Source organism: Folsomia candida, unplaced genomic scaffold (genome assembly GCF_002217175.1).
Source record: "Folsomia candida strain VU population unplaced genomic scaffold, ASM221717v1 Fcan01_Sc013, whole genome shotgun sequence".
NCBI classification, from domain to species: Eukaryota; Metazoa; Arthropoda; class Collembola; order Entomobryomorpha; family Isotomidae; genus Folsomia; species Folsomia candida.
Genome location: NW_019091205.1, coordinates 881,861 through 909,365, shown reverse-complemented (window position 1 = coordinate 909,365; position 27,505 = coordinate 881,861). Strand labels below are relative to the sequence as shown.

General features: G+C 35.6%; 4 protein-coding genes across 11 annotated transcripts; 3 read left to right on the top strand and 1 right to left on the bottom strand.

Moving 5' to 3' along the window:
- The first annotated feature begins 476 nt into the window (after positions 1-476).
- On the top strand, positions 477-2,629 carry LOC118437479. The gene is made up of 6 exons (XM_035856504.1): positions 477-492; positions 561-776; positions 866-1,003; positions 1,078-1,363; positions 1,598-1,770; positions 1,861-2,629. The coding sequence occupies exons 1-6, from the start codon at positions 477-479 to the stop codon at positions 1,881-1,883; spliced, it is 852 nt and encodes a 283-aa protein (XP_035712397.1). The 3' UTR covers positions 1,884-2,629.
- Positions 2,630-13,253: 10,624 nt separating this feature from the next.
- LOC110855792 lies at positions 13,254-18,763 on the bottom strand. Of its 8 annotated transcripts, none has more exons than XM_035856413.1 (7): positions 16,228-16,393; positions 15,580-15,630; positions 14,922-15,042; positions 14,694-14,854; positions 14,226-14,397; positions 14,133-14,162; positions 13,254-14,062 (listed from the first exon to the last, which is right to left on the bottom strand). In XM_035856413.1, exons 1-7 carry the CDS (start codon positions 16,252-16,254, stop codon positions 13,977-13,979), a joined length of 648 nt encoding a protein of 215 aa, XP_035712306.1. In that variant the 5' UTR covers positions 16,255-16,393; the 3' UTR covers positions 13,254-13,976. The 8 variants fall into 8 exon arrangements, with proteins under 8 accessions (XP_035712306.1, XP_035712307.1, XP_035712308.1 ...); XM_035856414.1 differs by having other exon boundaries at positions 14,133-14,159; XM_035856415.1 differs by having other exon boundaries at positions 16,188-16,334.
- Positions 18,764-22,305: 3,542 nt separating this feature from the next.
- Positions 22,306-23,072, top strand: LOC118437459. Its single transcript, XM_035856469.1, has 3 exons — positions 22,306-22,572; positions 22,634-22,792; positions 22,872-23,072. The coding sequence occupies exons 1-3, from the start codon at positions 22,435-22,437 to the stop codon at positions 22,923-22,925; spliced, it is 351 nt and encodes a 116-aa protein (XP_035712362.1). The 5' UTR covers positions 22,306-22,434; the 3' UTR covers positions 22,926-23,072.
- A 322-nt stretch (positions 23,073-23,394) lies between these two features.
- On the top strand, positions 23,395-27,264 carry LOC110855791 (zinc finger protein 287). Its single transcript, XM_035856386.1, has 6 exons — positions 23,395-23,536; positions 23,625-23,849; positions 24,194-24,583; positions 24,776-25,444; positions 25,675-26,037; positions 26,782-27,264. Exons 2-6 carry the CDS (start codon positions 23,663-23,665, stop codon positions 26,979-26,981), a joined length of 1,809 nt encoding a protein of 602 aa, XP_035712279.1. The 5' UTR covers positions 23,395-23,536; positions 23,625-23,662; the 3' UTR covers positions 26,982-27,264.
- Positions 27,265-27,505: the final 241 nt, after the last annotated feature.

Below are 27,505 nucleotides of genomic sequence, written 5' to 3'. Positions count from 1 at the left end.
CAAATAAATTTGTGAGAATGGAAAATAAATTTAGCATAGTTGCCCGAAATTCCAGAACAGACTAAATTTTAAGCACATTTGCATATTTCAAACTAATAAAGGATAAAATCGAAGGATGGCTGATTTTTTGTTAGACGACAACTTCTTCACATAAATTATTCCATATTAGAGATTCTGCATTCTTAGAGCAACCTCAAAAGTCTAATATTGCTATAATAACTTTCTTTAATTCGCAAAATTTGAGTTCTACGAAAGAAATAAAAACTATAAATTTTTTATCAACAATCTAAATATTGAATCGATTTTTATCCCTCTAATTTCGTAGTCTGATTTGCCTCCTTCAAGCTTATTTTTCGTAATACGTTACAGTTGATGATATCACGTGAAAGGAACAATGCCAACTCCACTGGTTTGGTTGACCATAACGGAAAGTTTCCGGTTGAACAGTGTCCTTTGGAAGATTCCGCTCGGCTAGAATGTTACAACAAGAAGGTTCACTTTCGACAAGAGTCACCCATGTGCCTTCTTCTACTCGTACTTTGTCCTTTTCTTTCTCCTAGTAACCGTACTCTCCGCTGCGATCCTACACTCGATATATCTCCAACTCTACGCGCCGCGAAATGGTGTAAATATTCTGTTTACGGTCCAGCAAATTATATTTTTAAATGGAGCCTTAATTGCGGCTGGAATCGCGGTATATCTTCAAGTTTATGGGAATCAAGGTGTTCTCGTTTATAACGCGTTGATCGATGTGTACGACGAAGTAGAAGAATACGGTAAAAATTGCAAAAGCACAATAAAGATATTTAGCGTGATCAAATCTGTCTTCTTTTATGACGTCACAAATTTTATGACTTTTTTTCAGAATATGGAACGATATCCAAGGAATCCAACGGGGTGATCCACACCAATAGAAATACAGGATTGAAAAATATTTTCGCCCCGTTATTTGATAGAAAAACCCCAATCTGGAAAACTAGAGATGGACAGATTGATAAGAGAGGTATGCACGGCGCAGGGGATCTATTATATTTTTTTAATTCGAATCAATTTACTATCTAAAATTTCCTTCACCAGGTACAATTATGGCAATTGTACTTCTCCCATTGCCACTCTATACATATATTTTCGCCCCGATAGTCGTACTCGTCAATGATTTGGACGTTCCAAAATATCTGTTTGAAGATATCTGGGCAGCCCTTGGATTGCAGGGCAATTCTATCGTGTGCATTTTAAACAAAATAATCCGGACAGGTATGGCATTTGCGGCATTTGCCGAACTGTTCAGGACGTTTCCTAACTTCATATTTACGATGGTAATTCCCGAACAAATCATGGTCAGAACTACAAAATTCTTTATAAGGTAAGCTAGATTTCGTTTAGTCAAATTACTTGTATTGTTTTACGTATACCGGTTGACAAATATAGGAGAAACTAATGGTAACATCGTGGAATAAAAACGTCATCATATACTGTTCCAAAAAAAATTACGATATTGACCAACCCTAATTTCTCTCGACATGAAATACTTGAACGCAGTCAATGGTATCCTTAGCTAAGTTTTGATAAAATTATTAAAACCAGCTATTTATTTCAGTCATAGTTCAACTCTGGACTACGGAAAGCTGGCAGACCTCCTTAGGATCTTCACGCAATTGAAGATAATACTGCAAACTGGGGAGAAGCCGTTGGCAAATGCTATCTTCCCCCTCATGACGGGGGGCTTGATCTTAAGCTCGTCGTTGAACTTTGCAGCTATCAGATTCTATGGTGAATTAAATTATTCATACTACATGGTCTTTCCCGCGATGGCAGTTGTTGTTATGATTATAATTTTGGCCTTGTTACCACTGGCCATAGGGATATTTGAGGATTCCGATTAAGTCATTACTCGTTGGAAGAGAGGAATGAAGAAAGGGACAAAAATGGACGCGTTCTTCGCCAAGAAAGCTAAAGCTCTGACACCGTTAGCCTTCTATGCTGGAGTTAATGGATTCTTCCTGTATACAATCGACCGTACCGTGCTTGGAACGTATATTGGATCAATTCTGGATTATACGATTCTTTTCTTAATGTCCTTCGAATCTGATATGATCCACTCGTACGCGGCAAAGTTGTTACATTAGGTAAGAATTCCCACACCCCCCCTCCTTGTAATCTAGTTGATACCATAACATTCAAATTCGCCGTCAATTCTAAATTTCTAATTACCAAATTTTTAATTTGTGCAAATTTTTCGTTGTCGTTCATAGATTTATACGCTATGTGTGCATTGTTTAACTGAAAGCCTAGCTAAACGCGCATTACATAAGTATAGATAATTGTACGAAACCAACAATTACTCAAACATTATTCGAAACAATTTCTCCGTGTTTAAGTAAGTATTGCTGAAATAGAGTTATATGTAGTATCTAATATAAATCGCACCACACTGTAATCTTAACGTGATTTATATTATGTCTACTATTAATGAGAATTTGTATTAAAATCACACATAGATGGTGTATGTGTCATCAGATTAAGTCTATGTGAATTAAAATAAGGCATAGAAATCTCACCCACTATTAACGTCATAGATTACATAAATGCCAGAAAATCATAAAACTGTAAAGTAAACCACAAAAGTTATGAAACAATAACTTATTTACCCCTGAATAAAACATAAGTTGGTTTTTCCCAAATTAAGAGTTCAGCATACTTAGAAAATTTAGTAGATTGGATTTCATCGAAAATAATGAACCCGTAATGATGACCCATTTATATAAAACAAACCAGTATTGATTTCCTCAAAATTTCTTGACAAGATATGGTAAGAAATATAATTAAATTGAAAATACTTATAGCTTTTTTATTACCATGTAATAGGATGCAAATAAGTTTCCAGTATTTTTTTTCGTTTTTCAAAGAAACAATAAAAACCTATAGAAATAGGTTTAACTCCATTTCCTTTTTTTAGCCCGACCCAGGGCTTATGTACCCGGTCTGTCTGTCTATCTGTCCGTCTGTCTGTCTGTCTGTCTGTCTGTCTCTCGATTACTCTCTTCAAAGTTGACTGATGGACTTGAAATTTTGCATACACATAGTATATACATATATACAAGTCAAGTTCGAAGATGGGCATGATCGGTCAGGCGGTTAGCCGGTGGGGGGTATGGGGTACCTTAAAACCAAAGGGGGGACCCTTTGGTCTGGTGCAGAATATTCGAAATACTTGCAGAAAACTAAAATTTTGTAGGTAGAACCCAATGTACATACTCATGGTTTATATGCACATTGGGTTCATCCTGCCAAATTTTTCAGTCATATTGGGGACCCGACACGGTGACCCGTACCGATTTTCAGAATTAGCCGTATAATACTGAAAATCGGCACATAGATGCCAAATACCTTCTAGTGAAAGATTATGACGTTCGATTCAGAAAATTTTCAAGTTGAAAGACCCTAGGGGTTGACCCACACCGATTTTTCAAAATCTTTCAATTGAGCTGAAATGAATTCTGAATTGAATTCTGAGAAAATATGAATAAATTTGACGAGCGTGCATATAGAGGCATCGTACGGGATGATTCATATGATATAATTGAGGTTGTCTGTGTTTTGTACAAAACACAGACAAAATGAATGACCTATCCTGGGTCGGGCAAGTGAAGCCGTACTGAGAGGTTTTTAAATATTGAACTACCGTAATAAACACATTTGTATCGTAAAATTTACTTTGAATCATACACTTTCAGATCAACAACTGATAAACAACTAGAAACCATACACAGGGTTTGGAAAAACCCAGAGCTTTATTAATAAAACCCCCACCCCGGGGTTTTTTATGGGTTTTATGGGTTTTATTGGGTTTTTTGGGTATATGGGGTTTTATTGGGTTTTGTTAACGCCACCTATCGGATGTTTACCATAACTAACTAATAAAACCCAAAAAACCCCAACTACCCGGGGTTTTTTAGAATTCAATACCCATAAAACCCAATAAAACCCATTTACCCAAATACCCAAAAAACCCGAGGTAGCAAACTATGACCATACACTTATATCATCCTAATGAAACTAAGACAAAATTAAGGTGTGCATCCACATGTTCCACCATCCAAATGTGGTTGAAAGTCACGTCTCTGTATCCCTATTTTGTTACATGTGAAAGTTACGCAATTTCAAAACTGTAATACCTTTCAAATAAGTCTGAACAATTTACACTACAGCATAAGATATCTTTTACTGTTACAGTCCGACCGTGAGACCTTTTCATATTTAATCATTTCTGATTTTTATTTATTTCAGATTCAATATCCAGATAAATATTTTCGTCAACAAATTTTGGAATTAAATTTTGTTTTTCAAGGTTATCCATTATCGTAGGAACATATTGCCTGATTTACAAGTTTTTTGGTTTTTTACACAATCCAATAACCAAGTTTCCCACATCCTAACTTTCCATTGTTTTCATAATTCTATTGCATAAAATCTGTGATATTTGTATTACGAAAAATTATAAGTATGGAGTGAGCTTCCCCACCAAAGTAACAAGCATTACAAATTTTAATCGTACATGGTTACAGTCAATTGTTTTGGTCAGTGATCGGCAATTTTAGGACCATCGACCATTGGTCGCGTGACCATCAAAAATTTTTGCGACCATCGACCATTGGACGCGCGACCACCAAAATTTTTTGCTACCATCGCCCAATGGTCGCAAAAATCGACCATGCCTATCTCTTACCATAGGCAATTTTGCGACCATCGACCATTGGTCGATGGTCGCAAAAATCGACCATTGGTCGCGCGACCATGCCGATCACTGGTTTTGGTGCAGAGGAAAGTAGTATATTTACAATGATTTAGTAACTATTTTATTACTGAACAGTAAGATTTAGTAATAATGTAATTACAAGGACATACAAAAATACAATATGCAGTTAAACTTATTTATTTATAATGGCTGCTTGCCATATTTAAAAAAATGTTTTCATATCATAGCCGGACAGTTATTTCTGTAAAACTTCACTCTGGGGATTTGCATTGTTTAAATTAATTTTGCCATTGAGATGCTTATTCAGTAATCCTAATTGGAAACTTTAAAATTTAAAATAAAGTATCTCGCCTATCATTTGGCACTGGCACAAAGTAGCCTATAAAATTTAAAGTTGTTGACAAAATTTGACAAAATTTTGAACAATTAAAGGTTAGAGTATTACCAATTAGTTTTTTGTACCAAGGGTTTGTCTCACGCCATGCTGCGCCACTAATCTGACCTTCTTTCGGATCCCTTTCATGAGCGTTTTCCCAGAGTCTTTGGCTTATTTTTGTCCATTTGGATGTGAACCCTTCAATTGTTTTTGGCTTTCTAGTAAGTTTTGAATATCTTGCTTTGCAAATTGCCCAAAACTTTTCAATTGGTCGACATTGAGGTACATTTGGAGCGTTGTCCTTTTTGGGCACGAATTCGACGCTTTCAGCCGCAGTGACTTCTTTGGCATAATGTGAGGTCGCCATGTCAGGACAGAACAAAACATCATTTATTTTATGATGTTCACGTATGAACAGAAGCATCCGATCGTTCATTTATTTTTGAGCAGCATAAGTTATTTTGGAGGATTGATTGTTGTCGAAGTGATTTTTGGTGAGCTTTTGAGGGGTCGCAATAACACTAGGTTTTACAACACAATTATTTTTTTGAACTTTACTGATTCCGAATCCCTATATAGTCTAATATAATGATATATTGTCGTTTTGGAACATCCTTGAAGTCTAAAGTGCTGCCAAGCCGAATTCGAATCGCATCCAGCCACAATTTTATAGAATTGTAAAACACGAATTTGCGAGTTCTTCACTTTGAACACGATTATTTCTAAATCTAGCCATCTTTTTAAAAAAAAGTTTAATATGCACTAGTTCCGCTTGACACTGGCTTTCAATTAAAAATTAAATTAGATACAGATGTTCACTAACTGACCGGGAATTCTAAATGCGCGCCCAGTGCCAAATGATAGGCGAGATGCTTTAAATTAGGAATTAACCTTGTGTAAAATTATGTATATCATTTCCAAACAAAATCAGCATTCCGTATTTATTCATAACGTAATAACACATTAAGCAATGAATTATTTTGTTGAACAAAATGATGTCTATATTTAATGCGATGTCTTAAGTTTGTGTCCAATGAAGTTTTACAATAAATATAGTCTACAAAAACAGACTTACACAAACAAAAAATAAAGTTTTCGAACCTTACGAATTGTGTAACTTAGGAGGAGAACTCCCCAATTGTAAATCACAGATTCGAAAGTCCTTTTGGTATTTTGAAGTATGATATGGGCACAAACACTAAAACGGTTTGACTCCATGGGCCCAATTATATCTGCCACACCCCCTCAAAGTTGAGAAAAACAAGAAAAACGCCCTGTTTTTACATAGGTAAACTGTCACCACAGATTTTCCATTCGTCAGATTTTCATAATCTTGATATTTTTGTGATCCCAGATAGTTGCTTTATCATATCCAATATCAAACTCAACTTTTCTGAAATTTTTAAAATTTCTCTAGTATGGGTGTGGCTCAAATTTTTTAAAAATTTCAGAAAGTTTGAGTTTGATATGGAACATCATAAAGCAACTATCTGGGATCACAAAAATGTCAATATTATGAAAATATGACCAGAATTGGATTTTTGGTTTCGGTTTGACTATGTGAAAACAACGTGTTTTTCACAAATTTGAGGGAGTGTAGAGGGCGGAATTAAGGCCATGGAGTCCAACCATTTTAGGGTTTGACTATATTTATACCCTACTTCAAAATGTCAGAGGAGCATTCGAATCTGTGAGTTTCAATTGGGAAGCTCTCCTCCTTATCTACCGCATCTGCATCATCGCGCCGACTTTATGACAAAGGTAATAAAACTTAATACGCACAATTTCTATGATTTAATTTTCATAATCGTTGGACATATTTAATACGTGGCATTCGCTAAATTAAAAGTTTAGTATGCACCTATATGGAAACGAAAACATATTTTCAGCATGCTAGCATGTTAACGGTTGAGATTTCATGTACTGACTTTTTTATGCGGTATGTCTGGCTAGAAAGAAAGCTTAAATATAGTTGAATTTGCAAACATTTTGTTCTTCACAGATAAATATTTTAAACGCCGTGAGAAGGAAGTATCATTATCAGTGGAGCAATCAATAAATTAATTCTTCAATATGATTACCCAAACTACAATAAGGTTCTGGCGAGATGGCAAACCCACAGTAATGTAATTTCACCGAATTTTGCGATGTAAATTCAAATACATATTTATATGAGAATAGAAAACAAATTTAGCATAATTCCCCGAATTTCAAGAACAGACTAAATTTTAAGCACACATGCATACTTTAAACATTAAGGAAAATATTGACCAATATCTCAATTTCTTTGTCAGCAGGCAATTTCTTCATATTAATTATTCCATGTTATATCAAGGATTCTTAGAAAACTAATACCACAAAAGTCTAATATCGCTATAATAATTTTGTTTAATTCGCAAAATTTGGGTTAAGCCAAAAAACACATAAATTTTTTATCAACAATCAAGATAACGAATCGATTTATTTTCTCTAATTTCGTCGTCTGATTTACCTCGTTCAACTTATTTTACGTAATACGTCTCAGTTGATGATATCAAGTGATAAGAACAATGCCAACTCCACTGGTTTGGTTTACCATAACGGAAAGTTTCCGATTAAACAGTGTCCTTTGGAGGACCCCACTCGGCTGGAATGGTAGAACAAGAAGGTTCACTTTCGACAAGAGTCACCCATGCACCTTCTTCTACATGTACTTTGTCCTTTTCTTTCTCCTAGTAACCGTACTCTCCGCAGCTATTCTACACTCGATATATCTCCAACTCTACGCACCACGGAATGGTGTCAATATTTTGTTTACGGTCCAGCAAATTATATTCTTAAATGCAGCCTTAATCGCGGCAGGAATCGCAGTATTTCTACAAGTCTATGGCAATCAAGGTATTATCGTCCTGAATGCGTTACTCGATGTATACGACGATGTTGAAAAATACGGTAAAACTAATAATTCTCAAGATATTTAGCCGTCTCAAAATTATCAACTTTTATAAAATTACAGATTTTATTAATTCTTTCAGAATATGGAACGCAATCCACCTCCCTAAAGATCCACACCGACAAAAAGACGTGGCGGGATATTTTTGCCGCGTTATTTGATAGACACGCCCCAATCTGGAAAACTAGGGATGGCCAGATTGACACGAAAGGTAAGTACGGAACAAGTTATCCATCAAGATTTTCTAATATGTATGAAGTAATTTGTTATCTAAAACATACCTTCGCCAGGAATCATTATGGCAACCGTGCTTATCCCTTTGCCCCTCTATGCATACATTTTTGCCCCAATTGTCGTACTCGTTAATGATTTGGACGTCCCGAAATATCTGTTTCAAGATATTTGGGCAGCCCTTGGCTTATCGTGCAATTCTGTAGCGTCCTTTATAAACAAATTAATCAGAACTTGTATGGCATTTGCGGCATTTGCCGAACTGTTCAGAACATTTCCCAATTTCATCTTTACGACGGTAATTCCCGATCAAATTATTGTCAGGACTACAAAATTCTTCATCAGGTATGCTAGATTTCGACTCAGTTTTTTTCAATATTAGCTTTCTCAATATTGCTCGAATTTAGTTCTGATACGAGTATTAAAACCAATATTTTAGTCAAAGTTCCACTCTAGACTACAACAAGCTGGAAGATCTCCTTAGGATCATGACGCAACTGAAGATAACCCTGCAATCAGTGGAGAAACAGATAGCAAATTCTGTCTTCCCCCTCATGACGGGTGGACTGATCCTTAGCTCGTCTCTAAACTTTGCAGCTATCAGATTCTACGCAGAGTTAAATTATTCCTACTACATGGTCTTTCCCTTGATGGCGGTTGTCGTTATGGCAATAATCTTGGCCTTGTTACCAGTGGCTATTGGGATCTTTGAAGACTCAGACGAAGTCATTACTCGGTGGAAGAGAGGAATGAAGAAGGGGACACGAATGGACGCATTGTACGCCAAAAAAGTTAAGGCCTTGAGACCTTTGACCTTCTATGCTGGTGTGAATGGATTTTACCTGTTTAAAATCGACCGTACCGTACTTGGAACGTATATTGGGTCAATTCAAGATTATACGATTCTTTTCTTAATGTCGTTCGAATCCGATATGATCCACTCGTACGCGGCAAAGTTGTTGCATTAGGTAAGAATTTTCACCCCTCCCCCACTCCATGGAGTCTAGTTGATACAATATCATCCAAATTCGCCATCAATTCGGTATTCCTAAATATAAAATTTTAAATTTAAACAAATTTTTCGCTGTCGTTCATAGATTTATACCACTATGTTTGTATTATTTTAACTGAAAGCCTAATTAACCAGGCATTAGTTATAGATAATTGTACTAAACCAACAATTGGCCAAACATTATTCAAAACACATGTTCCGTGTTTAAGTAAGTTTTGCTGACATAGAGTTAAGCATAGTAATATAAATCGCACCACACCGTAATTTTAACGTTATTTATATGGTTTCCACTATTAATGAGAACTTGTATTAAAATCACACAAAGATTGTGTAAGTGTCATCGTCTATCTAAATTAAAATAAGGCATAGAAATCACACCCCACTATTAAAGTCACACATTACATATGTAAATGATATAAATGTCAGGAAACCATAAAACTGTAATTATCATACTCGGATCATTGTTTTTTTTAGAGTGCAGAGAACTGTGTGGTTTGTTATTTTAGTTTGTCCAGCAATTACGACGAATATAATTTCGATTCGTCATGCCTTGGGAGACCTAATTATCTTGTTTTTCTAAGGCGAGGCAAAAAGTAACCATGTACCCTGATAACAAAAAATTAAAGCATGGTTACGGCGAAGCCATAGTATGCATTTCACATGGCATCTCAGAATTTCGCGCTCGGATTGTGGGCGAACGGTACGTCGTAGAAAGATGCCACCAGCAACTTAAATGCACAGAATTCAATTAGGCAACCTGCGTTTATCTACCCAGCCCTTACAAAAATCCCCTTCATACAATTTTTTCAGATTTAGTGAAAATTTTCGGACGATCTCGGAATTTTTCCAGGGAAAGCAAAAATCTGCGTCAGGGGATCGAAAGATTTTTAAAATAGCTTCAAAAATACTATGGACCACATTCAAATCGGACGACGGGTTACTGAGATATGTTCGATAAAAGCGATAATTTTATGGGGTTGCTAGGTGAATTTTCGAGCTATCTCTAAATTTTCAGATGAAAATTAAAAATCTGAGATAGCAGATCAGATGATCTTTTAATTGTCCATAAAAATGCTCCAGACCACATACAAATCGGTCGAGGGGTCGCGGAGATACGGTCATATGTGTTTGGAAATTCTGACGTATCTAAGTAAATTTTGCAAGGATATCGCAATTCTGCAGAAATAATTCATCCTTATTAGTTATAATCTTAGTTGACATGACTCATGTCAGTAAGGTTCTCATGTCACATGAGAACCTTACTGACAGAGTTCCGTTTCATGCACCTTTCGAGTATTTCGTGCATGCAGTCTGCATGAAATGCACGAAATGATGGATAGAGCCACTAGGCGCATATGTGTGAAGTTAACTAGCCAATGCAATAAAAAGCCATTCAGAAATAATGATGGGCGATGATATTACTAATGTCACCATAAATTGGCGAAAAGCTTTCAATAAACCTCATTCAGAAGGATTTTCCGAATTTGTTTGTGAACTATTCTGGTTTGTTCCAAGCAACGGAACTATTGAGAGATGTTTTTCTATAATGTACACAGTGATGGTAAAAACCAATCAAAGTGGTAAAATTTAAAACAATGGTCGTTGCCACTTAAAAATTTGAAATAAAACCCATTAACAAAAAAAAACTAAGGCGAGACCGGCGGGATTACTAATTAAAAACAAGCCCCACCCCCACCCTACCTGCCGTCACACCCTCACCCCGCTCTCGCCTTGGCCAAATGTTGATGAGGCTAAAAAAACTCTTCACTGCAATTTCACCAATATATCACCCATACGAGGGTATAGCAGACGAATTAGTACAAGGAAACTGAGACGCACAAATATGGACGGAATGAACGTCCTATGTGCCCGTCGCCACTGAATTTGTTTAATTCAAACGTTAGGTTGAAAATTTGAACTTTAAATGATTGATAAACTAATTTTCGTGTGTTTAACATCAGGGTAATTAACATAAGATCGTTTTATATTAAAGGCTAGTGACATTTTAATTTACAGGAGCAGAGTTATTATTAATACTCATTAATTTGGTTTAAGTTTTTTTTGCTTCATCAACATTTGGCCAAGGCGAGAGCGGGGTGAGGGTGTGACGGCAGGTAGGGTGGGGGTGGGGCTTGTTTTTAATTAGTAATCCCGCCGGTCTCGCCTTAGTTTTTTTTTGTTAATGGGTTTTATTTTCAAATTTTTAAGTGGCAACGACCATTGTTTTAAATTTTACCACTTTGATTGGTTTTTACCATCACTGTGTACATTATAAAAAAAACATCTCTCAATAGTTCCGTTGCTTGGAACAAACCAGAATAGTTCACAAACAAATTCGGAAAATCCTTCTGAATGAGGTTTATTGAAAGCTTTTCGCCAATTTATGGTGACATTAGTAATATCATCGCCCATCATTATTTCTGAATGTCTTTTTATTGCATTGACTAGTTAACTTAACACATATGCGCCTAGTGGCTCCATCCATCATTTCATGCATTTCGTGCAGATTGCATGCACGAAATACTCGAAAGGTGCATGAAACGGAACTCTGTCAGTAAGGTTCTCATGTCAACTAAGATTATAACTAATAAGGATGAATTATTTCTGCAGAATTGCGATATCCTTGCAAAATTTACTTAGAAACGTCAGAATTTCCAAACACATCTGTTCTTATCTCCGCAACCCCTCGACCGATTTGTATGCGGTCTGGAGCATTTTTATGGAAAATTAAAAGACCAACTGATCTGCTATCTCAGATTTTTAATTTTCACCTGAAAATTTAGAGATAGCTCGAAAATTCACCTAGCAACCCCATAAAATTATCGCTTTTATCGAACATATCTCAGTAACCCGTCGTCCGGTTTGAATGTGGTCCATAGCATTTTTGAAGCTATTTTAAGAATCTTTCGATCCCCTGACGCAGATTTTTGCTTTCCCTGGAAAAATTCCGAGATCGTCCGAAAATTTTCACTAAATCTGAAAAAATTGTATGAAGGGGATTTTTGTAAGGGCTGGGTAGATAAACGCAGGTTGCCTAATTGAATTCTGTGCATTTAAGTTGCTGGTGGCATCTTTCTACGACGTACCGTTCGCCCACAATCCGAGCGCGAAATTCTGAGATGCCATGTGAAATGCATACTATGGCTTCGCCGTAACCATGCTTTAATTTTTTGTTACCAGGGTACATGGTTACTTTTTGCCTCGCCTTAGAAAAACAAGATAATTATTGTCTTTATTAAACTGTCTCGATTTTCTTCAAGGATCCAAAAATCATTAATTGCACATGAACTAGAGCACATATTCATATTATTTAAACATTCGCGACGATATGGCAATATAGGATATATGTACGTACCATCAGTAAAGAAAACATCTACAGTTATGAAATAATAACTTATTTATTCAAGAATAAAATATAAGTTGGGTTTTCCTAAATTCAAAGTTTAGCATACTAAGCAAATTTAAATAGTAGATTGGATTTCAGTGAAACTAATGAACCCGTAACGATGACCCATTTATATAAGACAAATCAGTATTGATTTCTTAAAAATTTTGACAATACAGTTTCTTGACAAAGTATTGTAAGAAATATAATTAAATTGAAAATATTACTTTGTCTATTTTCCATGTAGGAAGAATGCAATTTAGTTTCCAATATTTTTCCTAGGGTTTCCAAAGAAATACTTATATAATTGGATTGAAGTCATGTTCAACTTAAACGAATGAAACTACGGTAATTAACACATTTGTATCGTAAAATTCACTTTAAATCATCCAGTTGCAGATAAACAATTGATAAATAGCAGAGCTGGCCAAATTACTAATTGGCAATTACAATTACAATTACAAATTACCAATTAGTAATTGTAATTAGTAATTTCAATTACATTGATTTTCTGGTTGTAATTTGTAATTTCAATTACAATGATTCGGAAGGTGTAATTTGTAATTTGTAATTTGATATATGAAACGAGCTGTAATTGAGTAATTGAATTACTTTCCAAATTACAAATTACACAAGCTCCCTCTGATAAAAGAAGAGAAAAACATGAATTCAGCGGTTTTAGCATGGTCAAAGTAATTGTAATTACACTTGTAATTCAATTACTTTCTCAATTACAATTTGTAATTTGTAATTGTAATTGAATTAAGTTAGTAAAATGTAATTGTAATTTGTAATTTGTAATTGAAGAAAATTAGGATTGTAATTGTAATTTGTAATTTGTAATTCGAACTTCATGTAATTTGGCCAGCTCTGATAAATAGGTAGAAACCATACAATTTAATCATTTGAATTAAATTATGTATATAAGACAAAACTGTGGTTTACATCCACTTATTCTACTATTCCAGTGTTGTTGATAATCACATCTCTATTTTCTCATTTTACTTTTCGTAAAGGTTAGGCACTTTCAACGCTTTATTAAGTTTTCAAATACAAGGTGTAACATTGAAATAGGAACTTTTTGAAAAAAATACGATATCTCTTGTTTGAGCAACGAGCGATATGCATACGATTTTCACAAGATTATCTAATTAATTTGTAGAAAATTCTAGTTAGTAAAAAAGTTATAAACGAAAAACCAGAAAAATTACAATTTCGGTTGTAACATTGAAATAGGAACTTTTCGAAATTTTATATCATTTTTTAACAAGTTCTTGATCTCGCTTAAGATTTCTTGTTTGCCTTGCTATATGAGGAAGAGACGGACGGCTTGTCCTTTCCCACCGGACGAGCTGGTACCTTGGTGTTACCTAGAGATCAAGAAATATGACAGTTTCATTTTTTTGATACTTTTCCGCCATAAATTTCACAATAACCTACCCGTTTTCTTATTGGAACTGCGTTGTCCTGCTAATTAACATATACTGTCTAACATATAAATATTGCCACATTAAAAAATATTAAACATCTCACCATTATCATCTTTCGGAAATACGTTTTGAGTTGCTAGTCGCATTTGTGCATCAAATGATATGGGTTGTCCATAATTATTCTTTTTTTCCTCCTTTTTTCCACGAAACTTACTCAATATGAGTTCCTTCCTTTTGAGTGCCGTCTCCTTTTCCGCAATTTCTATCTGTTCTTGCTACACAAGTTATAAATATATACTTATTATTAACACTTCTTAATAGATGTACAGAGTGTCCCTTATTTCGTTTCATAAGGGAAGAATTTTTACTACAATAACCTTGGTTACCGCACAAAATTAATTGCTCCCAAAATTTTGCGAGTTTTACTTGACAACAATAGAATAAAAAGGAATTTTTTTTCATTTAATGTTTAAAACATCATGTGGTAACTCAGGTCATTGTACTAAAAATTGTTCCCCTTATAAATCGAAATAGGGGACACTCTATAAGCCTGTTACGTATATCGGCTTACTCTGTGTTTATTAGCATATGCCAGTTTAAGCCTGGCTTCCTTGGCGGCAAAGTTTTTGCATCGTTTCATGTGTTTTCTTCTCTCCTTAGCTGTCCAGACTTTATCACGGGGTGTGACGTATGAGTCAATGAGCTCCTGCGGAGACAAGAGGTCTTCCATAGCTAAAAAATTAAAACGGCATGTTAAATATACCAAAATGTCGTGTTACTTATTTCTAGTGCAATTTACCAGTTTCTGGATTTGCCACGGCAAGCAAGTCGTCATCCCTAGTGACAGAACCAGAATGACCAGCGACCAAGTCACGATTGACACATTCTGTTTCGGGGAGGGGAGCAGACTGCTCGATACACTTCAATATGAAACAAAACAAATAAATTCAGTCAATTTGAACTAAACCTTGAGAGCAATCCGACATTCCAATTTGTTTTACTGACATTGGCCAACAAACTTCACCTACTGTCCTCAAAGTCGATATACATAATTCACTGGTCTTTGTCATGTTTATAGCAATTTCTTTAACCCGTCGGAACTTAAGCCGTTATAAATACAGATAAGTCTGTACTACAAAAATTTGGTGTTAGGATAATCAAACAATATACAGTGAGGGCGTTAAGTCGTTACCTAAAGGAAACAATGTTTACTGCATCACTCACAACATCGTCATTAGCACCATATTTTTGAAGTATCACAAGCAGTAAGTTTCGCAAATAAGTTTGAAAATTTTATCAACTCCACCTCATGAAAAGATAAATTTATATGACAAAATTTTGATATTTTTTTAATGTAGTAAAATTGTTCCCCCTATGTAACGATTTAACACCCTCCATGTACATATTCATTCGTAATCATCATTAATATACGACATATATCTGTACTATTCGGTTACCTTTTTTGTCTCCATTTTTAAAAAATTTGTTTCCAAACAGGCACGATGTAACTAAATTGGTAAACAAAATAGTATAGTAAAACACCACTAATTTATACATAAACACGAATTTCATTCATATTATTACTTCTTTACTAGCAAAATTTATCACCTCAATTAGCTTAACTACCGATTATTAAGTGATGTACAAAATATTACAAACAATTTTACAATATCCAAAAGAACTTTTAGTTTTTGTATAACACGTTTACCACCACCTGGGTAAAAATTACAAGTTTAATCGGTCGAAAAATAATATTTTTTCCACTTGTAGAAGAATTTACACAAACTAAGCATAACATATGTATGCTGACAAGGCCAAACCATCCAGTAAACAACTTAAATCACCTACCACCAAGGATGAAAGAATGTGAGGAGCTCCTGAATTCATTTAAACAATGAAAACAAAGGTCTCCCTCCACTTCGTTCTCTCCTCTTTCTACTAATAAGAAACTATCTAAGGTAAAAATATTGGATTTGATTATCCCCACCAATAAATTATTGGATCAGTTATATTCTGGAAATTAAATTAAATCTGTATCATAATAATATTAATTAATTCTTCTTACTACATCATAATTTCCCATCCTTCGATCTACTCATCGTTACCATTATCTTCGTAGTCGGGTTCCACATCGGCAATTGGTTTATCTCTTTCCTCCCAGAATTTTTTAATCCCTGGATAACATTGGTAGCTGAGGATAGTCCCGATGGTTTTATCCTTACCCATCTCAGACCTTGTCACATTTGCTAAGTTACGATTCATTCTGATGCAACGGCCACAAAACTGCTCAAACAAGACGCGTGAGCCACAATTGCGAATAAAGACTACGAGCGTGACACGAGAATTGTCATACCCTTCACGCAGCATTCCGCACACCACGGCAATCTTCTTGTCTCCCTTGTTAAACTGTTTCAAGTTGGCGTCCCCTTCTGCAGCTGATATCACGAAGGTGGCATCCCGACCTAAAGCCTCGGCCGTTTCTTCTGCTTGTTTCATCGTTGTGACCAAGATCATGGCCTGGGGTGAGTGTTCACCAACATTTCTATTTTCTTGGGCCACATGTCTACCGAGAGCTTCGTCAATATCGTTACGAAGGTCTCCAAAGAAGTCTGGATCATCGAAAGGTTTGTGTTTCATTGGATTAAAGGTAAAATCAGATTTCCTAATTGTGACACCTGTGAATAAATAAAGCAGAATTAATTCGGTACTTACACTCTAAATAATCTGGTAATAAAATTTTTGATTTATGTATTACCGGTGGTAACAATATGACTCTACCGTGGCCGGTAAAGACATATATAGTCACGAGCGGTAATAAATCACAAATTTTGTTACCATATTATTTAGAGTGTAATTAACCGTATATTATAACGAGATCAAATTTTGCTTCAAGTTTTCTGAAAGGCAAAAGTTGCCCGTGGTGTTATTCAGATCTGCACGTTACCAAGCTAAGTATTTGATCTCATTTTAATACACCAACACTAACAAAATCTAGCCATAAATGTAATAAGGAGTGAACATTTAACAAAACGATATAGTATATTGTCTCACCCTCCACCTCTGCGCGCCGAATAGTAAAAACTTCTTCAAGCTTGTCGCCAAGGATGCTGAGCAAAGACTCATTACCGGAAAAAGGAGTTGCCGTGAGAAACACTATCTTCCTCCCTTCGAAACAGTTAATAACATTTTCCCACGTTTGAGCAGTGCAATGATGCGCTTCATCCACAATGATGGTGTCGAATGATTGCAAAACCTTGGCAACGTCATCTCTCGACTTGTCAGATGTTAAACTGTTTTTCGCTCTACCAGCGAATATTTGTGCTTTCGCAATGACAAGATTCTGTCCGTTTTGGATGTCTTTGTTTTTCTTAAGATCACAGAGATGAACAGTTTCCAGCATGACTTCATAGTTATCTTCTACGTTAAATAGGCCACATTTTATAATAAATGGTAAGCCTTTCCCGTCAAATTTGTAACCAAAATCGGCAGCTATTTGTTCTGAAATTATTCTAGACGGGGTCAGTACCAAGACTTTATGGGAGTTGAGGACATATGGAAGAAGAGCAACCATTCCAGATTTTCCTGACCCGGGTGGAGCAACTATTAAAGCAGCACTTCTCTCATTCCTATCGGGATCTAAGGGTTTGCCGAAATGTTCGGCAGTGTTGAGAACAGCTTTAATTTGGTAGTCATGTAGGTTAGTTTCCTGATTAGCTTTGGGGTTTAGTATTTTAACCAATTCGTCTTTCAACGCTTGGGTAAATAGGGGGCAGTTTTCTTCAAATTTGGATATGGGCTTTGGCTTATTGCGCGCCTTTTCTCTCAATGCTGCCACACCTCCTTGTGGGATGGACATTGCTACGGAAGGCTAACTTACTGATGGCAGGGGTTGTATAAGTATAAAAATTGCAGACGAAAATTCCTGAAAATTATATAAAAGATTATGTGAATATTTCAAATTATAGAAATGACTTGTGAAAAGATAATTTTTTGTACAGGGTGAAGTGAATATTGTTTTTTGATTAATTATTTCGCTCATACTCTTTAAATAAGAGTAAATATACATTTGTAAATTAACCATAAGAGATTTCTACGGAAAATTGGTAAGGTAGTGTCGAATTTTTCAGACTTTAAGAACAAAACGATTTTTTTAATATCCAGAAACCCGAAGAAAAAATCGAGTCTTATGTACATCTTACAAACAAAATTAAGCAAACTGCTCGACTTATATTGGGAATATCATCTTGCCAAAATTACAGTCTACTACAATTGTATATTAGGCTGCGTGTAAAATTTGCATTTAAGTTTAATGTGTAAATATATTTTCCAAAATTATCAAGAAATTCATGTCTTGAATTTATTAAAATTCTTTACTCTACCTTCCAAGATACCCTAAAAAATGAGATGAATGCCCCTGTAAAATGCAGTAGGTTAAATTTTGCTTATAAAAAAATATAATATTTACCTGGTTACTAAAAATAAGTTGTAAGTCAATTTCTTAAATTCGACACAGTATTTTACACCACTGAACAAAATTATTTGACTGTTAATAAATAAATACATGTGTTAGTCAGACTTCGCTTTGCTTTACTGTGGTGAAGACGACGGTATAAAGACTACTAACTCCGTGCTCTCCAAGGCTTTCTCTGCTGCTACAACATAACGAGGACAGTGTTCTGTAAGACAGACTGGATTTCCAGACATAACCAGGCAATATCGTGATCGGCAGGAGACACCAGTTGCGTACATGTCTATGTACAGCAAGATAAGATGTTTAATATAAATAGTTATGTATGTCATACATCCACAGTGGACCATGTTTAGTGGCCTGGTACATATATAAATATTTAAGTAGGTGTCCGACATGAAATGCCTACCAGCCTTAGTCGTTTTTACCTTTGTTCATGCATTCAGTATGTGCCTAAATTTATATAATAATTTCAAATTTGTCAAATTAAATGGAATTATAGAGGACATTATGATATCAGATAAATATAAAAATGACCCGGTAAGTAAACAAATACTAATTACAGGAATTACACGATTTCCGGAAAATGAGCCTCGCCCGTTAGTCAAACATCCGGGCCTGGACAAGATTCTAATTCCATATAGTCTCTGCATTTGAACTTAATATCTAATTTACTCTTTCAATCTCAATATGTAAGGATCTCATAAAGGGTGTTAATAAAGTCCGATCCCATTTTTCCTATAAAAAAGTGAAGGCTAGTATAAAAAAAACTACCCGTGATACTTACAAAAAATGTTCGACATATTTACCTTAGTATTTGGTCTTGTTACCATTTACTTTAACCATGCCCTCAACTCTTTGTTTAAGGCTCTGTGCTAATTTTTCTAATGTGTCTGTGGGAATCGAATTCCATACATCTTGAACTTTTTTTACTAGCTCTTCCCTCGTCCGGGGTTGTGGTTCTTTGTATACATTTTCCTTAAGTATGGACCACAGGTTCTCCAGGGGATTCAAATCTGGGCTGTTTCCGGGCCACACCCCCTTGCTCCAGACCGTTGAAACTTGCGTCTTGATGAGACTCAAACTCGCTTTTGCTGTATGGGCTGTAGCACCATCCTGCATGAAAACTATTTTTCTTTCATTCGGAAATATTTCCTTGTTCCCCATGCTATCGAAATAGATAGGTAATATTTTTTCCATATAATACTTTGCATTGACTGTTTGGCCTTTTGGTATGATATGTAGAGGAGTCACGCCACGTGCACAAAATCCACCCGCTACCATAACTTTAAGCCCGAATTTTGGGACTACTCTTGATGGTACATCCGATTTGTTTTCTGTCCTGTAACGAACATTTTGTTGGTTCAATTTTGGATATAGCTCAATAATAGATTCGTCAGTCCAAAGGATGTGACTGCGCAATTCTTCACCAAGTCTTTTTTCACTCAAATGGCCACTTTTCTGAAGGAGTTCTCCAAATTTCAGACGGTCATCGATATTTTTTTGTGACATGAGAGGTTTTTTGGTTAGTTTGTAAGCTGTGTGACCCCACCTCGTAGATTTCACAAATTTTTGCACGGTCACATAGTTAATTTGCTTCTTCTTCTCTTTATAGCGTTTTGAGTCATTTAACTCCCTTGCACAATTACGTAATGAACTACCGGTTTTCTTGTAAAGTCTGTTTTTAATCATTCTCTTTGTGGTAGGTGACACCTTTCTGGGTCGCCCGGGTCGCTTTTTGTCGTGGACAAAATTTTTGTTCTTCCATTTCCAAACAGTTCTGCGGCTGCAGCCCAATTTTTGCACAATTTCTGCAGGTTTAAACCCCTGCTGATGCAATGTTTGTATCTTAACTCTAAGATGCTCATGACTTACACGTTTAGTTGTTCCTCCCATGGTAAAAATTTGAAATAAATAACTTCACTGGTTCAAAAGTTCCAGCTGAATTTGCAACAACCGCGCTCCAAAAAATTCATGGGATCGGACTTTATTAACACCCTTTACATAGTTTAGTCTGCAAATACCAATTAACTTTGGATACTAAAGACCTCTTGATATCTGCGTTCTTCAATTTCATCGAAAAATTGCGAGTACGAAAAATTTGTCACCATACTCTGTATTGAAGAAAATGATGTGATTGTAATACACACACCATAACATACACATCGTAAGAGAATCGCTGTGCCTAAGCATCTTTCAGTATTTATTTCTCTCATGTACTCGCATCAGTCCCAATTCACCGACATTCTTTTTCCCACAGGCACAATGCATCCACACCAAATAACTTCAAGGACCGACGAGACTTCGACAAAACCAAAAAATCAACAAATCCATCCAAAAAAATCAGCTAAACCAAAGAACAATCAAAATTCTGGATTTACCGCCGAATTCCTTCGTCTCATCAAACTTCTAAAATACTTGGGAAAATGTCCACTATCTATTCACCAAGGGCGCATTTTTAATTTAAACATCGTTTCCTATAATGCACAAAAATGTCCCTGGATCTCGACTTTGTTGGCGTTCTTATATGTCGTTTTCTTTGCATTTTGTCTCCTACAATTCGGTAGTCTTGGAGTGCAAATTATACCCCCGGGAGATACGTAAGTCACAAAATGCCCATCGTTGGCATATTTAAACCAGGTCAAATTTTTGACACCAGGTTTGTTGGCGCACGTACATGTACGTAGGTTTATCTGAGTAATACTATGGGCAGCATTTAGCCCTTCTGAAAAATTTAAGCAAAATTTGATCTCGTTATAATACATTGACCATGGTAAAACTTGTCCAATACGATTAAATACTTTATTAAATTTTCTTAGGTGGCCTGATCACGTTACACCTCGCCAAGTAACCAGTGGAACTTCTACGAATCGAATATTCACCATAATTTTCTTATCGTTCGAAGTCACCTTTACGGTCGACGTAATCCTAGAATACCTCCTGAGTTTCTGGACAGCCAAAAAATTTAGCAAATGGTTAAACACTTGGAATACCATACAAGAAAGAATTAGCGATGCGAATATACGATGTGAACATTTCGCCGACGAAAACAAACCATCTTTGCGGGTTAGCCGTACAATTTGCAGTGTCGTTCTCATCCCATTGTTAACATTTGGGGGATTACTGGCATACAAGATGATTTCTACGAAATATTTTCCAGCATCTCTAGTGAACATTTTGTACATGTCACTTACCGTTGTTTGTAGTGCGGCAGAAGATGCAAAGTGCATTTTAATGTTTGATTGTATCAAGACATCTTTTGCAAAGGTATGAATCAAAGCTTGCCGTTTTTACGACATACGGTTTGCATTTTTAGTTAAAAAAGGAAACACTAATCATGAACTACGGTTTAGATATTGAATCATAAAATTTGAATGATGCCCAAGCTTACCGTTTAAATAGAAATAGTTACTATTTAAAAAAGAACAAATCTGTACAAGGGTTTGCTACCTAGGTTCATATTGAGATTTTTGGATAGTTGGGGTATACCATTCGGTTCAAATAACGGAATCGGTGGGTGGGATTTACAAATCCTAAAAAATTGACTACTTAAATAAACCCAAAAAACCATGGGGGAAATGGTCTTATTAGGAAAACCCAGTGGTTTTCCAAACCTTTCAGGAAATTTGTATCCCTATATATCAAATAATTCCTTTAATTCCAGATGCGTCACGTTATTAGTGAGCGATGCAGTCCTGGCGGGGAAGATGTTTTACCCAATGAAATTCAAGACTGGCATAATATTATTTACGACATTCGTCACCAAGCGGTGCACTGTGGAAAAATAATCACAGGACAACAACTCCTCTCGATTTTACTGTCCATCTATTACGCCGCTGGATCCATGTGTGTCGCATGCATCGTGGTGAAAGAAGGGCATAAAGAATATTTTATATTCATTACGATACTATTATCAAGTACTGCTTGGGCTATAGTGAGGGCTTTGGTCAGGATTAATCGAGCAGTCGAAATTACAAACGAGGTGAGGGATTCGTTGCGTTTTAAATACGAAATTTTGGAAATTTCAAATTTTTATTCTACAGGAAAAACGAGTAGCAAGATGTCTGAAGCGTCACCAACTTGCGGAAACGAGGAAACAATGTAAACAAGAATTAGGACAAATATTTGACACTCTGACACACCATCCGTGCGAAATATGTTTAAATGGTTATATCAAATTCGACAATTCTTTAGTACTCGGGGTAACTGACATGTTTTTCCTTATACCTTGGTGTGTTGTGTTGACGTGCAAACTTTTTATTAGTAATTTTCCAATTTCAGATATTTCGACAAGCTTTCACCCAATTTATTGTTTTAATGCAGTTGCAAAATTAAAACAATTTCTCACTCTGCGAACAAAAACTTCTCGCCGTTTAAATATATTTATAAACTTATCACCGTATCTACTCCACCTGTCATTGTCTAAAGATATAAAGATTGTAGATATTATAAATAATGAAAATGTCATGTTGTGAAATTGAAGTCAGGGATAAATTTAAAAATCACAAAATATTTCAAAATCGAAAATTGAAGTTCATTTTATTTTTCTAGTTCTTTGCAGTTTTTGGACTTAAATATTTGCATTTCATGCACCTTCTTATACTGCATTTTGCAGGTGACAAGAAATGTTGGAGGTTATATTATTTCCTATGACGAAATACTTTTATTTTATATACGTACTAATCCTGAAAATTTGTATAATTTATCGGTCAGGATAAATTATGTAGGATTTATAGCCTTTGTCAGACTACGCATATTTATTATTACCAGGTATGACGAAAGGTTAAGAAGTGAAGCTTTTCATTTCTTTGTCAAATATGTACATTGCTCATTTTGCCCTGCGTGATTTTCTCTCCATCCCAACCTGCGGCAGTCAGTCTTGTTTTTTACCTCAGCTGGACTGCAGTTACATATTTTCGTTCGTGATTCACAAACTTTCCAATACCGTAATTTATTAATTTCTTGATTATATAATTTATATAATAATTACACAAAAAAGTTTTTAATCATGCTATGTTATTTCTTTATTTTAAGTACAAGCGCACACCTATATTTTCCTACATTAAGAAATTATGGGTCGACAAAATATAACGGGACAGCGACCCTTAATAACAAATAGTCTTACACTTCAAAGTCTTGCAAGAAGGGTGGCAGACCTAGAGGAAATTGTACAGAAGCTGGTTAATTGTACAAATGTCAATTTACTGGAGAAGGATGAAGGCGATATAGTGGAATTAAATAAGTTGCCAAAAAAGAAAGGTAATTAATTTTTCATACATATCATGATTTTATAGTTACATAATTTTATTACCAGCCGGTAGTCATATATTTTTTAGCAATTGTGACAATTCTTAGTAAGCACTGAAAGCCATAAATAATGTAATTTCCCAAATAACTGCTATGGATGTAATGTTACTAGTAAAAAAATAATTGCAGTACAGATCAGATTTATAATTGGGTTGGAAATTTTCTAATTCTTGCAGAATTATGCTATCACACTAGTAATTAAGTTGTTGATTATTGATATTTATCTATGTATAAGACCAGCAACCCCTATTTATGTGTACTTGATTGAGATTACTTTTACATTTTTTTTATTACAGGGATTGTAAATCAGCCACCCTCCAAATCGTTTCGGTCCAGTTCGTTGCGATTTGGTCGACGTGGTGCTGGAATTTTGGTCAACAGAGTTGCTAAGAAGTCAACGGGTGGAGTCTCTCGTAACAAAATTTTGAGTCAATCATGTCGTTCTACGGCTGAAGAGGATCACAATTCTGATCCGATGGAAGAAGCGGATTTTGTAGAGAATTCGCAAATAGATGAATACTTTGCGATAAAGACTGAAGTGGTGGACGACATAGAAATAGGAGTGAATAGTAATGATTTTCAGATGAATTCGGAGACCTTAGCAGGAAGAGATCGACTTTCCGAAGACGAAAAAGAAATGAAAATTCTAGGGCAGCAAAGTAATATCTTTCCATTGAAGCAGAGTGGTAATAATTTTTGCATTTCTCGTATTTATCTAGTCATACATTTGGTATTTGTCACCTTTATAAATCTGGAATTGAAACTTTTATTACTTTGATAGAGATTAAAAAACAATAATTGTTGTGCTCCTCAGTGCACTAAATATTCATGCAATATTACTAAATGAACTTTCACTATCTTTATCTCTGTTTTTGCAGATGAAAGTTTAGACGAGGATGACGCAACGATAAGCAACATGACAATTAATGCCGCCACTATCGCAGGTGTTAAGGAAGACGACGACGATGACAATAATGATTGTTTACCCTTCTCTGACTTTGAAGAAACCGTAGATTCAGAAGAGTCCAAAGTTGTCATCAATCCAAATAAGAACACAGAGTTGGGATCTCAATCTACCTTAAATATTATTCCTTCCACCGAACCAGAAAAAAACCTTCCAAACCCATACATCCGCCTTGGTCCATCTATTGTTGCTGATACTGCTCGTAAAACGGTGCCGAAGCAGAAAAACATTGTTCAAAGGAAGAAACGAAAAGCCCCCAAACAAAAGAACGTCATTATCGGATTTCGTTTCAAGTGCGACCATTGTTCGTATGGCTCCAACTTCCGCAGGAAATACTTACAGCACGTCCGCAAACACACGGGCGAACGTCCCTACCTTTGTTCCACTTGTGGGAAAGGATTCCGTGGTTTGGACCTTCTTCACGGTCACATGAAAATACATGAAAGAAAATTAGACTCCTATCCATGCCCGGTGGATGGTTGCGAGATGGCGTTTCGGAAGCAGACCGTGTTAACACGACACATCAACCGCTTCCATAAAGATACTCGACGAAAATGTGACATCTGTCATGGAATATTTGCAAGTAAGTTGACGAATATATAACCAGCGTTTTACACATCCTTTTTTTGGTAGTTAGGTTTTAGTAATGTTATGAAATTTATTAAAAAAACGTTAACATTTTTTTGGTTATGTTTGTTAATTATCAAAATCCCAAAAAAATTTGTAGTTCTTTATAAGTTATACTTTTTATTTCTCTAACCCCATGCGAAATAATTTTTAACCAAATAATCCCACTTTTTTTTACTATTTCAGACGCTACTATGGTGCGTCATCACAAAATTCGGATGCATGAGAATCAACCAGATTTATCTTGCCCTATATGCGGCCATGCGTTTCCATACCAACGCCTACTTAAGGCTCACATCGCACGACATGCCGACCCGAATTACCAAATGCGGAAGCGCAACAAGATCCAGCCACCAACAGAAAACACCGAGGAGGGGCAAATTGACCCAGAAAAAGTTTACGTACTCCCTCCACGTTTCTACTGTGAGGTGGAAGGATGTGGAAAATCGTACATTACGTCAGTTTTGCTTCTCGGACATATGAGAGCACGGCATATGACTGAAGAAGAGAGAAAGGTTTCTTGTGACATATGTGGAAAAGAATTTCTCGGTAATTACTTGACTTTCATTATTTTAAGGGCGAACCATTTTAAGGTCCTGAAGTTACTTGTGTGCATACTCGGTATGCCGGCTCATTGAAAGGATGTATCATTTTTGCTTTAACTTGCTTTTTAGATCTATACTATTCACTAAAGCAATTGAGACAATTTGGTTTTTTGGCGGTTAAATTTGCATGCGGTTATGAAATTTGATTTTTTTAAAATTTCCAACCCTATGTCCGTTAGTGGTTGAAATTTCAGAACTTTTCGATAGATAGAAAGTTTCCTACGAAAGTTGAAAGTGAGCAATTCGTAAAAAAAACCAAAGTGTCTCAATTGCTTTCGTGGACACCTTGTTAAGAGTTGCAGCATGAATTCACGCAGTACGCCAATTTATATTTCGCGACATGCAAAAAGCAGTAAGAAATTAAAATATGAGTCTGTATGAAAAGCAAAAATGCAGATATGCCCACAAAAAGCAATTTTATATTTAAGCTTTTCTAACATTTCTATGCTTCTCGAACACTAAGCCGAAATACTCCTCTGTTATGGCTATGGTGTCGCATTGTGTATAACACATTATTAAACAAAAAGACTGTTTCCTGGTGATTTGGCTTAAAAAACAGCTTTAGTTAAGTTATCTATAAGACAAAAGTTGAATAACCTAGCCAAGTCATTGCGATAAAAGCTACCCAGTTGCAAACTTTGCATCATTTAATTACTAGATTTTTTTAATTACTCATGTAATTTTATAGACGGGAAAAATTTGCGGATCCACAAAAACAACGTTCATACGGATAACCGACCACACGTCTGCCACATTTGTGGACAAGGCTTCAAAGTCAAGACACATCTGACCAGGCATGAACGAGGGCATGACAACCTGAATTGGAAACCGAGGGCGAACTGCAAATTAAAAACGTTTAACCCCGCCGAAAATAATGATAACATGTAAGAGGATAGAACGCAAACAGAGAATACTGAACCTGACATTTCTAAAACACATGAAAGTGAATGAGTAGTTGTGTTGAAGAAAACCGAACTTGGGAAGAATTGTAGCATTAGTAAATCCGTTAATGATTAAGATTCAACTTAAATTAGTATCTATGTAGAAATCTAATAAATACCAGGGTTTTTTAAGCCATAGATGATCAATTGAAACAAATATTTGTACAGGGAATAAAATAAATATGTTTACAAATTTCTTGGTGGACACACCGGGCACATTGTAATCGTCACAAAAATAGTTGTTAATATATGATTCAACTTTTCTATGCGCAAAAATCCCCATTTACATTGGGAACATTATTATTGCCCCTGTAGAAATAGTGTAATCGTCCACTTAAAATAGTAAACCAACCTAGAAGTACTTTAACCCATTAAAAATAGTTTTTCACACCGGTTATTAATGTAAAAATGCCATTTAAAATAATTATGCAATATGTATATGAGGGTAATCAAAATATGGTGTGAAATACT

Coding starts and splice junctions, on each gene's coding strand:
- LOC118437479 (XM_035856504.1), top strand. Junction 777..865: donor CGACGAAGTAGAAGAATACG/GTAAAAATTGCA, acceptor ACTTTTTTTCAG/AATATGGAACGATATCCAAG. Junction 1,004..1,077: donor TGGACAGATTGATAAGAGAG/GTATGCACGGCG, acceptor TTCCTTCACCAG/GTACAATTATGGCAATTGTA.
- LOC110855792 (XM_035856409.1), bottom strand. CDS start 17,978: ATGTCCATCCCACAAGGAGGTGTGGCAGCATTGAGAGAAAAGGCGCGC. Junction 15,631..16,227: donor ACCCGACTACGAAGATAATG/GTAACGATGAGT, acceptor TTACCAATTTAG/TTACATCGTGCCTGTTTGGA. Junction 15,043..15,579: donor TAAAAATGGAGACAAAAAAG/GTAACCGAATAG, acceptor TTCATATTGAAG/TGTATCGAGCAGTCTGCTCC.
- LOC118437459 (XM_035856469.1), top strand. CDS start 22,435: ATGTGTGTCGCATGCATCGTGGTGAAAGAAGGGCATAAAGAATATTTT. Junction 22,573..22,633: donor CAGTCGAAATTACAAACGAG/GTGAGGGATTCG, acceptor TTTATTCTACAG/GAAAAACGAGTAGCAAGATG. Junction 22,793..22,871: donor ACAATTCTTTAGTACTCGGG/GTAACTGACATG, acceptor TTCCAATTTCAG/ATATTTCGACAAGCTTTCAC.
- LOC110855791 (XM_035856386.1), top strand. CDS start 23,663: ATGGGTCGACAAAATATAACGGGACAGCGACCCTTAATAACAAATAGT. Junction 24,584..24,775: donor CTTTCCATTGAAGCAGAGTG/GTAATAATTTTT, acceptor CTGTTTTTGCAG/ATGAAAGTTTAGACGAGGAT. Junction 25,445..25,674: donor CTGTCATGGAATATTTGCAA/GTAAGTTGACGA, acceptor TTACTATTTCAG/ACGCTACTATGGTGCGTCAT.